The sequence below is a fragment of the Antennarius striatus genome, chromosome 12, assembly GCF_040054535.1.
Source record: "Antennarius striatus isolate MH-2024 chromosome 12, ASM4005453v1, whole genome shotgun sequence".
Lineage (NCBI taxonomy): Eukaryota > Metazoa > Chordata > Actinopteri > Lophiiformes > Antennariidae > Antennarius > Antennarius striatus.
The window spans coordinates 7175248-7187623 of record NC_090787.1 but is presented as its reverse complement, the minus strand read 5'-3'; the positions used below and the strand labels follow the sequence as shown (position 1 = coordinate 7187623).

Below are 12376 nucleotides of genomic sequence, written 5' to 3'. Positions count from 1 at the left end.
TATGGGAGCTGCAGTAAACTTGTAATCTTTCTCCAGTATGTATGTATGCGCTTATGTCTGTGAGCATTATGCATTTATATTGCTTCAAAGTACGGCCTTGCGGTAACTTTTGCAGGCGTATCAGACTGAACATGACGATACTGCTTAGATAGCTGCATAGCATATATCCAGCAGCATTTAACATAAATCTATTAAGGGTCAAATATGATTGGTGTGAAGCATGTGTCTCTTCAAATGAAAGTGTGGGCTGAACAGCCACACATACTGTACATCATTTCTATGTATTATGTAACGGCAAAGGGGACGTTTCTGGGTTGTGTGTATGTGGAGGTTATTGTATGTCATGGGATTCATGTCATGCTTTCATGCAGCCATGGGGCCAGAAACCAGCTATGTGTGGATGAACTGTATATGTGGTTTAACCCTTGAGCCCAGCAGCAGGCGTGTCAGAAAGTCGGTCACGGCATCAGTATCATGCTAAAAACTATAACCGAGCAAAAATGCTCATGTGTCACTACATTACACTGTAATATAACACGCGACATCCCCCCACCCACATCATGATCACTGAGATGAAACTTTGGTCACACTCCATTGATTTTAAAAATGGGTTGTTTGTTAGACACTTATCATTATAACCTGTTTCAATATGAGTAAAATAACGTAAAATATATTCATAATATTAAAATGATCAGGAGCTAATGTGCCAAAATATTTCTTTGTCATCTTTGAGAAAAGATTGGTCAGAATCCTGTTATGTCATATTGAACAACACAATATGTAGTTACAAATTACTTTATTCACATTTTTGTCATGAATGAAAAATCTTCCACTTTTAAAAAGCAACAATTGTGTTTTTTTTATTACTTTACTGAAATGTGTAAATAATCATGAAAGATGCACAAGTTAAATGTTCACACCAAATATCAGAAGTCAATGCATGCGTAAAAAAATGTCAAAAATAAAAATACTGGTTTTTATACACGCTACTTTTATTTTAGAAAAACACTCAGGAGATGCAGTCAAGCACTTAGAAAAAGAGGAGCCACTGGGCGCTCAAAAAGGCAGGGAAAACTTCATATTGGCTTAAAGGTTTGAAGGACTGTTATTCTTTGTTACATTCTTTACTCTTTTCACTAAGTCATCTTTGTCATAAACTTAAATATTGTATTTGCAATGTTTTTGTTCAGTGTAGTGAAATTGAAAAGCATTACATGTGTGAACATGCATGCATGATAGACATGTCTCTCTGCAAATGGCCACACAAACATTAAAGGATAGAAAAACAACAGACACTGGACAATTTGAATAAAATTACTCGAAAATCTAGACAAAAATGTGAACATGATCCTTTCTTTCCCTCCTGTCTGAATTTCACATTAGAGCAGCAGAAAATCCTCGTTTGTAAAAATGGCCAAACAAACATGAATTATGTTATTTTGGCTGCACCGTGTGACTGAAGCTGGGGAAAGGTCATGGTCATTTTTTCTATTTTTTCTGAAACGCAACACGGTCGACATCGCTCTTTTATTTACATTCCTGTTGTAGGTTGTGAAAGATGGTGAGCCCTGATTGGCCAGAGACAAACATATAGTCTGTCATGCCTCTTGAATAGGTCGCATCAACAATTTATGACTGGCCTTTTGCTTAGGGAAATATTGTGTTGTCTAAAACGACGTGATGTATATGTGTGTATATATATATATATATATATATATATATATATACTGTATATATATATGTATATATATATGTATATATATATGTGTGTGTGTATATGTGTATATGTATGTATATGTATATACTGTATGTATACTATATGTATATATGTGTATGTATATGTATATATGTATGTACATGTATATATGTATACAGTATGTGTGTATATATATATACACTGTATATATGTATGTATATGTATATATGTATACAGTATGTATATATACAGTATTTATGTACTGTATATGTATGTATGTATATATGTGTGTGTGTGTGTGTGTGTGTAGCAATGGAAACAAGGAGCCATGTGTAAGACAAATCAAAATGTTCAAAGATACAGCCTTAGGACGCAACTTTCTTTTGAAAAGAGACTTCTTTTGGAAAGTTGCGTCGAGTGGTTGCCATTGATAGGATCCATGACTGTAACTTGAACTTAGATAAAATAACCTGTCAAAGTAAATTTGATCGGAATCTTTCTTCATACAAGGAGCCATGATAACAAAGAAGATCGGATTTGCTTGACCAAGCACTACAAAATGAAAAGAGACTTCACGAAAGTGCAGTAATGCAAAACCAAGTGAAATGAAAAAAAGCTCACTCTTTTATTTGCAAAGCATGAAGTGAGGAAGGCAATCACCTTCATGAAGAATGGACTCAGCATTGAAACAGCCCACTCACACTCAAACATGCAGAGAAAGAAATAACCTAAAATGCAATAAATTATAATCGGTCATGTTTGCACTGCATCTTCTGATGATTCTGATTCTGTTTCAGTGAGTTCTAAAGTTGTTCTTTTGATCAGGACACATGCTTTGTTTTATTACTTGTGTCAAACAGCCAGGAACTGCTCTTGTTTCATATTCCTGTAATGTGTTTATGACATTTCTTTCACACAACGTCTACAGAAAGTGAGTGACGCAGATGCAAACATAAAAAATGATGGATAGAGCATCCTGAACACAATGCCATCCTCTCCTGTCTGGCTTGTATACAGTTTACTGAACATGCTCTTCTCTTGCTTTTCCACCATTATCTCCTTCAGCTTGACATCAGCTCCTCCTTAATTGATCCCACACTGTGGCTTCTGACAGTCAGTTGACACATGGTAATGTGAGACTAGCTGGAAGTCAACCCACTGAATCATCACACCCACTGAGGTCTTGCAGCATCTCTGGTGAGGAGATGCCATCTCTACAAGCCCATATATCATGCTGTCAGGGGAAGGAGACACTCAGGAACTTTAAACGTCAACCATGAGTTTTAAAAACAAATCAGTAAGGTGTGCGCACCTGATCAAATGGAACAGCAGCACTGATTGTCATTGCAGGTAATCTTGCAAGTATCTGATTATAATACAATTATTTGAGGCACAATCAATTTCTTTGCAAGATCTCATTTGAGCCATGATTTTGCTGCAACTAAGTACAATAATTATGACATAACTCAGTAGACTAAAAACTGGACTCATGATGTTCCAAAGGTCCAAAGATCTAAATGTATGACAAACCCATTAAAACCAAACTCAACTCAGATGTAATTTTCCAACTGCAGAGCTCTGAGCCCACCATTAGAGCAGCACATCAATTTATTCACTTAAAAATAGCTTCACATGGTTATTATAAAATTTCCGCCAAATTTTCTGTGTCTGATTGCAAGGGCTAATCTGATTACAGTGCTGCAGAGATCCAGCCACAGATCATAGAGCCTATACAGGAATACTCATTACTCTGTTTTTAAGCTTATCAAATATAAGTAATTTTTGTGGATGAAAATGGATAAAAAAATTCTAAAAAAAAAAAAAAAAAAAGCTATTCCTGAATTATTACTTTCAGCTCTGCATACTACATACTGTACATTGCTATCTGCCAGGACATGTCTATGTGTCTAGGTAATATGTCAATACGGTAGCGTGTATTTATTTACACAGAGCTAGGGTGCATGGCTACCTTCACAACAATGTGGAAGATGGATCCTGAAGCCACACTCAAATCTTAGGAAGTCAGGTTGCACATGAGATCTATAAGACTACACAGTGTTTGATGTCTTGTAGCCTCTGAGCTCATGCGTCATCAGCCACCACTGATCGCACCTCGCTAGCACCTCCAGGAGAGTTGGTGACATTTAGCCGTTACACACCATTCTCAATGCTGTTAGAATTCTTCATCAGTATTTTTAGGAAACATTGCCTCTATATCAGGAGTCTGATTTGCGTGGTTAAGTCTGATATTCTTCAAGAGGAGTTGGGTGTGTTTTCATTTATAATGTTGCTGCTCCTGTGTTGTGGAATATAGGTCAAGGCTCACTTGACCTTTGATTCTATGAGTCCGTTTTGACCATTGCCTCATGTTTTTTATGCTAGACTGTATTTCCAATTGTAATTTAATGCTTGGCCAGCATTGCTTTTCATTCAGCTTTTTCCAGAATTTTCAAGAGCATAACTCTGAACGTCTAATCTCCTAACAAGTCTCCCGAGCCGCAGCTACCCTTAAAGATTGCTAAATAATAGCAATTTAAAAAATTGGCACATATACAAAAATGTAAAATTATTGACACACTTGTAGACATCCATGCTAAAAGAATGAGCAGTTTGTAGCGTGTCTCTTTCAGCTATTAGTTCCCACGTACTGTAAATACTTTTACTTTTAATCTTTGAATAGATCTGCTATTTAGTTTATTGTACATTTATGTTAACAGTGGCATTCTCCACTGCAATTGTATCTTATTTCTCCCAGACCGAACTGTTTTGTACATCACGGCACTAATGTAGTGCATTTAATAAAGAAATATACTATTCAGGTTTCACTGTAAATCTACATCAGTTTTAAAGTGTAGGATTCAATTAGTATGGAAATTTCCATTTTCAGTTGATTGAAATGTGGCACTCAGTGCTCAACATTAGAGAAAAGAAAAGAAAAAAGAAACACTACTTGGAAAATAAATGGGGGGCCACTGAGGTAAAGACTTCCCACTATGCAAATGACCCTGAATAATTAGCATCAAACATTTGTCTGTTGAAGGTTTTCCAACTGTGAAGAGCTTCTATTTTTAGACATGTACAATATATAATTAAGTGCAGAAGCCCTGGCACTCTTTGCAAGGTGCGAAATCAAAATTGTTTTTGACAACATGTCAGATTATTTCATTCCTCTGTATGCTCACAATGCCCCCTTTTGTTACGGTTATAATGAACACCACTATATAGCACAGTACTTTTTTTTAAACCTTCATTATGAGTGTCAGTTATGGAGAGAGGGTAAATAACGCAACACCAACATGATTTAGGATTTAATTTGATTGCAATCTTGTTAGCCTATTTTTTTTATCATTTATGATCTTGTTATGCCATTTACATATTTAAGAACATTAAACTCTTGTTTGTGTGCCCACCTGATGAAAACACGTTTGCTCTTCACCATATCCAAGGACAAATGTCTCTTAAGCCACTTGATGCACTTTTGGTCAGTCGCAACCTGTTTGTCTGCCGGTTGTTATTCAGAAGGTGATGTCCACTGAGTTGAGTTTACTATCTGTCGCAGAAGAAAATCAACCTACTCACCACCCATGTGTTCCAAAACAATGAGCTCAACGGTGCTAAAGGTATAACCTTCAGTGGGACCCAGGGTAGCTGTGGCTACACATGTAGTCTACCATGACCAAGTATGATTGAGGAGTGAAGGAATAATGGGTCCACTGTAAAAGCGACTTTTGGCGTCTAGAAAAGGGATATACTGTATAAATCTAACCCATTATTACCATTATTATAGTTACAAGTGTAACAGTGTGATGTAAGAATGTAAATTACACTTTATTCAAAAACATCTAATATGCAGCTATAGTTTTTTTTTTTAGTACCTGGAGAAAGGGCCCCGATTTATATTTTAGCAGTTTTTGTCAACTCCCCCTGTATTTGATCCAAACACGTGAGGTCCCCGTCCACACCCAGAAGAGATGTACATGGTTTTAATTTTCCTCCAATTGAAACACATGCACACCAATATGCTAATGCAGAGTGCTAATGCACAGTGCAACGTATTTTGCCAAGTGCGAAAGCCAGTGACAGGGGTGGAGGTAAGATTTAGTGTGAGATCACAAACGACTTTCCTGTACGACACTACAGCCAGTGACTGGCATGAAGGTAAATCCATGTTCAGTGCTTTCTTGATTCTAATCACGGGCCTGAACTTAAAATTACTCTTTCACACAAAGTACATGCAAGCTAATGATAAATGACAAATCCCCAGGCAAGCTCTGATGAGAACACAACGGGACAGCATAAACAGTAGCTGTTTGAAATACACCTCTCAATTACTCGTCTAAAGCGTTTTTACCACAGGAGGGCCTTGTGTTGAAAAGAAAGAAACTAATAACCTAAGTGGAAATCACTCTTAACCAAAGCTAATAAAGGCCAGTAGCCATAATTGAATAGTGAGATTTATGTGTTATTTTGTGTCCTCACTGTAGGAATCAATATTACCTCCAGAAAAACCTTAAATGATCCCGGGCATGGATTTGGCTGCTTGCTGACTAAGGTCTATGGCTGCTGCAGTGTTTAGTAGGTCATACATACTTTAGGATCTACCTCCTTCTCTTCTCTAGATACACAAGTGGAAACTATGCTGTAAATATCCATTTTAGATGTAGCGTGAAGAGAAACACCTGGTCATCAACAGTATTTACACATTGCATGCATATGAGTGAAGTCAGAAATGAAGCATGCATCATTACACCACCATCAGCAGTAGCTTGTAACAGCTGCAATGGACAGAATCCAAGCTGTTTACACCAAGTCCTGATCCTGACAATGTGTTGCAGCAAAAATCAAGGTTTGTTCTTTTGTGCTACATTTTCTTCCATTTATTAATTTGTTCATTTTTATAGCCATGCCCCCTTGTGGGTTGCTCTTGTTCTCAGCTAACAATTTGACCTTGAAGAAGCCGATAAGGTAATAACAGCTGATATTGTCATAAATTAGCCAATTTTTAAAAATGTAATAGACCGAAAACATAATTACTGGCCAATAACTTGATAGAAGTCCTAAATCAATAACGTAATAAATTTTGTGGGCTTCATTCACGCTGCAGGTCAAACTGATCTAAATCTCATATCTGACTAGGATATGTTTTATGTTTTTCAGGATTGTGTGAAAAGCACAAATTGAATGGAATTTAATCTTATCAATTCAGTTTTGGGTCACTTTTGTATGCCACCCTCCTCTATGATACCTGCCAATATAGTAACAGTGTCAATGGTCATATAAAGATTCACTTGGCTTTTCTCTCACTGAATGTACTCCTTTTTTAATCATTATTCATTAATGACCAGCCAGAGTAGATGAAGCCAAATATTGGTGATCACTGCAATGACTACTGGGAGACAGGAGTAAGCAAATTCAATAGATAAGTGGGAAGATGCTTCAATCAAATCCTGTTTCTGGCTTCTTGCTCTCCGCTTAAAAAGATGGATTATCACCACACTACTGCTGGCACAGCAATCAGTGCAAGAAATTAATGTCTGTAATACTAATTTATCAATTGGGATGCAGCATGCATGTTGCAAATGTGATGATAAGGTGCAGATTTAGCCACACTGATGTCAGAATACAAAGATGAGTATTAGCAGTGATATCAAAAAAATCCGATTTTGGGTCTGGTTAGATATACTTTATTTATCCCAAACTGGGAAATTTATCCCAAACTGGTTCAAATGCTGGTAATACGATATTTTGGGTCAAGCTTACACAGGAAGTTGAAGACAGTTTATTGTCAACAGTTTTGGTTTCTAATAAAGAGATTTTGGAGTTTTGGGTCTGTCCATGTTTGGTGTGTCTTACATCACCTTATGTGGTTTATTTGAGTGACATAAACATTTGAAGATCTTTTTGTTGGAATAATTTTATCGTTATTGGAAGCAGACCCAACACATCATGGATAGCTATGACGGAGAAAAAGCTTTAGATATATTTATAGAATTGGTTGAGTTCCCAGGGGGAAAAAAACCTGAAGGAGAAGTGCTGCAACAGTTCCATAAACCTGAAAGCTGTCGGTGAGCTTTGTGGGGAATGCAACACAGTAAATGCATAAAGCTGTCAGAATGGCATCAACTAGCATTTACTCTCCTGCCTTCCTTCTGCCTGGTTCTTTAGTTCCGTTACGTCATAATACCAGATATGAAACGATACATGGTGCACCGAGTACAGCCATAACTTTTCTTTCTTAATACACATCTACATATGCTATAAGAATAATAGGTTTAGGTTGAAGATTAGCATGTGGATTCTAAGTAAAGTGATTTATCACCATCATAAATACCTTCTTACTGCATCATTCACTTCAAGTAATTGAATCACGAACCAACACATTGGAATTCAATCCAATCTCTCTCCCTCTCATCTTGGGTGTTTCCTATCCAACACAAAATTAACTCATTTCGCTGTGAACTGAAATGAAGTGATGCATTCAATGAGGCCACCTGGGTGTCTTCCAGTCCTCTCTTTTTCTCCCTCAGCCTGAGTGAGATTTCACCGAAACCTTGTTCCAGCACCTCTGCCACCAGGCGCTACGATGACTACGTAAGGCAAAAATGAGTTATTGCATCTTCCCACATTGAGCAGGGAGGACAGAAGTCATGACTAACTTTGAGAAGCTAGCCAAGATGCCAAGGCCTCCCACGGTTACTGCACCGACTCACATATTTTTATCTCCGTCAGAAAGTGAAGATCCTCTTTAATAATGTTTGATGCAGTGAAATGGAAATGAAAATGAATAATTTGTGTGTTCTTGACCAACCAGGGGAAATGTGTGTTTTGATTCGCATTCAGATTGCATGCTTTTGAATCTTTTTTATATAAGTTTACTTTCAATCAGTATGAAATCATGTTCCGTATGTACATAAATGAAAAAAACAATGCACATAACAATGACATTACTCACTGGTATCCTGTGTGCACATCTTTATCTTCATTTGATTACTGAGATGACAACAGGACATCTGACACAATCTTTCATCTAACAGCATATCAACTTCTTAAAAAGCTTCTTGATAATATTTTGTAGTTTTTGACCAGTTTCTTAAAAATGTGCAGATTATTACACTGTCCCAGATTATTACAGGGCAACTTCATGATTCTCCATATCATTTAGCAAATGTGATGGACATACTGTCCAAAATAGAATGATGCAATACGTTATGGCGTACAACCTCTCAGAGTAAATACTAATATAACCGGTCAAACTACAGTACATCATCTTCCTTCCTCTCTTTGTGATGATAGTGGAAATAGAGGGAATATTCATGCACTTGAGGCTTTTTCATGTGCGGTTCGGTCGATTCAAGGTGCTCAATAACAACCACGCATTTAGCCTCTCGCTGAAGGAAGCGCAGCCTCCTGCATGGAACCAAGCAGTCATGCTGTTCTTTTCCAGCACTTTCTCCTCCCTGTCTGCCTTCCTAACCCTCCTGCCGAGGGGTGCTCTGCACCATCCTTTTCAGCTTGTGAATCAACCACCCTTCTCCATCTCCTCCCCCAGTCCTCTCTGTACAGATGTGAAAAAACACCCACCCCAACAGTGCCATTCTGTCCAATGACAATATAGCTCCATAAAGAACCAGGTTTCCTTCAGTTCTCAATAAATTATTCACTGACTAATACAAAATTCACCCAGTTTCTTTAAGAATGAAGCGTAATCACCGCAGTCTGTCCCCAAAATGTATCCAGAGAAGGGCTGCAATGGTTGGCAGAGGCTGCTATAAATATCTCCACCACCCTCCATTCACATCCCTCCCTCATTGTCCCTTCTTCTTTGGTGAAAAGCACATCGGCTAGGACAGTACTGCAGGGTCCCTTTGCTGGCTCGCTGGGCACTTTTTTTTTTATGCAAGGGAGGGACACCAGTTATGTCATCCTTTCTACACCATCAGTGTCTGCTGGCTGATGCAACGGAGAGGCTGCTATTCATCGACTTTCTGTGGATTGTTTATATCACATGTGTGTAGGCTACTGCAGCCTGTGCAGCATGCTGATGACTGGGCGCAAATACTGCACATACTGGGAGCTGGAGTCTACCCAAAACACACACACACACACACACACGCACACTCACACACATGCAAACGTGTCTGTTGGGGCTGTGTGTCGATGAACAATGGATGAATAGTGGAATAACTGCAATAATCTGTTGTCAAACCCTGGAACAATTTAAAAAAAAAAAAAAAAAAAAGCTGATGGGAGCCAGAAGCGTCCGTGAAAGCTGAGCTGTGATCCTCCCGTTGTTCTCTCTAACATCACCTCCACTCTTGGAATTGGAAACGAGGAGCTGAACTTCCTACACAATCACACCACCAAAACGCAGCTGAGCGACGTCTAAAATTCAACTTTTGCCACCCCCATTCATTCCTTCATTCATTCATTCATTCATTCATTCATTCATGCCGACACAAGAGCGCGGACGCACATCCCTGTGTGAAATCCAGTTACTCTGTGATTCTGAGTGTGACCTCCGTCCTTCGTGGCTGCACAGAGCTTGAGTAAAACAATTTCCACCCACCTTACAAAGCTGAAAGTTTTCCGACACTAGCGTCTCCTGGATGTCGATCTCCTTGGGGGTTGGCGCCGCGGTGGGAGTCCCGGCCGCGCTGCCGCACGACGGAGAGCCCATAGTCCCCCCCGGTGAGGAGGTGGTTAAACCGTCCAGCACCTTCCGAAACTTCTTCATTTTTCTAGCGTGCTTTGGTTTCAGGGTAAACGGAAGAGGGGGAACACCGCTCTGCTTCCTTTGCTCTGGTTCTGGTTTCCTCTCGGATGCAGGATCCCAACTCGTTCAAGCGGCCCAAGAAACAAAAATGTCGCTTCCTGCGGCGGTAACAGTGCAAAAGGCTCTTTGAATACCTCTTATGTGCAATTTAAAAAGTCACAGAGGCACCTCATCTTGCTGTCTGGCTGGGTTCCACTAACAAAAAAACAAAAAAAAAATGCGTTTGAGTCTTTGATTTAAGGACGTTGCCAATGTTGCAGAGACAGGTCGCCTATCTCCTATCAGAGCGATGCACCGACGGATGCTGAAACTGTTTCATCCTCCTTCTGCATCCTAAAGTATCATCCACTCCCGGGATCCAAGGGAAGCCCCACACCCCGACATGATCGGAGACGCCGAGCAACGATGTTTCAGACAGAAGTGGTCAGCTGGAAATGAACTTGGGGCAATCCACTCCTCCAAAAACCACTTTGAGAGCGCTGTGGTTGGCAGTACCAGGAAGAGGATGAGAGAGGTGTGAGTGGGGGGGGCGTCGACTGAAGACGCAGAGGCGACGCAGTTAACTCCTCAGTCAGGTCGGAGAAACGAACTCAAGCATCGGGGAGAAGAAATGTGGCCGAGGGGGTTGAAAGTAGCTGGAGGTTGATCCGCGGGCGGATGGGAGTCGCTCTGTGGAACAGGAGCTGTTTCCGCGTCGGTTCCCTGCAGACAGGAGACGGGAGCTGTCCGCGGTGCTGAGAATCATAACCCACCGGCCCCGCCCACTTCTCGCCTCCCCGCGCTCTCTGTCCGCTGATTGGCTGGACGCTCCACACCATGGGAAGCATGAGTCTGGGAAATGTCTCACAATAATGACATAAAAAGGACGTTTTAGCGCATTCTTCTCACATGGTTGTGGTAAATGTAATGTCACGTAAATGACGTACCAACCAAAGCATACTTGAAATCCTCACACCACAGGCGCAGTCATAAGGAGTCTTGGAAGCATCAGAAGGTCATACTTAAACTTTTTAAAATACATTGAATTTTAGAGGGATTTCACACTTTTGTGCGTTACCTGGGGATTTCAGAAGAAAAGCTCAGTATCTTCCTTGAAATCTCTTCTAAAACCTTTATTGAATGGCTTTTCAAGAACAAATTGTACTTGTTTTTAATTTTTTTTTTTACCATTTATATTATTACAGTTGGTTATTTAATGATGTCATACTGTGTGAAGCCTTCTATGGTTCCATATTTATTATTATTATTATTATTATTTACTCCGTCAAGGAAGTACAGTTGTCATAATCTAAAGCTTTCTGGTCTGTCAGTTTACAGGATGATTTAAAAAGAAAAAAAACACTTGACAGATGTTCCTAAAACTGAGGATTGGGTATGTGGCAGAGGAAAACTAATTAAATTTTGAAGTGAATCCAGATAATGTGGCAGATCCAGGATTATTTTTCTCCTTTCTTTCATCAAAAATGAAATTTTTTCTCCTGCCCCCCCACTGTTTCCATTTATTACCCATAAAATGTCTTTCAAGTTTTGATGGAACTTAGCAGACGGGTTAGGCGCAGTGAAGAAGAACTTATTAAAGTCTGGTGTGGATATAGATAACTGAAAATATTCAGGATGGTTTTGTACATTGCAAGATAAGGCAAAAGGTGACTGTGTCAATTATGCATTAAGTACTCAATGGACTGGCATGAAACTGGCTGAAGGAGTAGGGCTTATGCCATTTAGCAATGTATCTGGAAGCAGAGGCACATTGAATTTCTTTCAATTCACTTGTGAAATAGGACTTTGAAACATTTATTCAATGAATGGATCTTTATGAGTCTAGGTAGAATGGCAGAAGTAAGAGAAAAATGCATGAATGAGTAAATCTAAAAAGAGGTAGATAAACGATTAATTTTAAACCAGGA

At 39.3% G+C, this 12376-nt stretch overlaps 1 protein-coding gene across 1 annotated transcript in view; it reads right to left on the bottom strand.

The window, feature by feature from the left end:
• Positions 1-10430, bottom strand: part of stxbp5l (syntaxin binding protein 5L) — a 110838-nt gene extending 100408 nt beyond the window's left edge. Inside the window, exon 1 of the mRNA XM_068329410.1 lies at positions 10263-10430. Coding sequence (XP_068185511.1) covers positions 10263-10430 — 168 coding nt within the window. The remainder of the gene's footprint in view (positions 1-10262) is intronic.
• Between the last annotated feature and the right edge of the window lie 1946 nt (positions 10431-12376).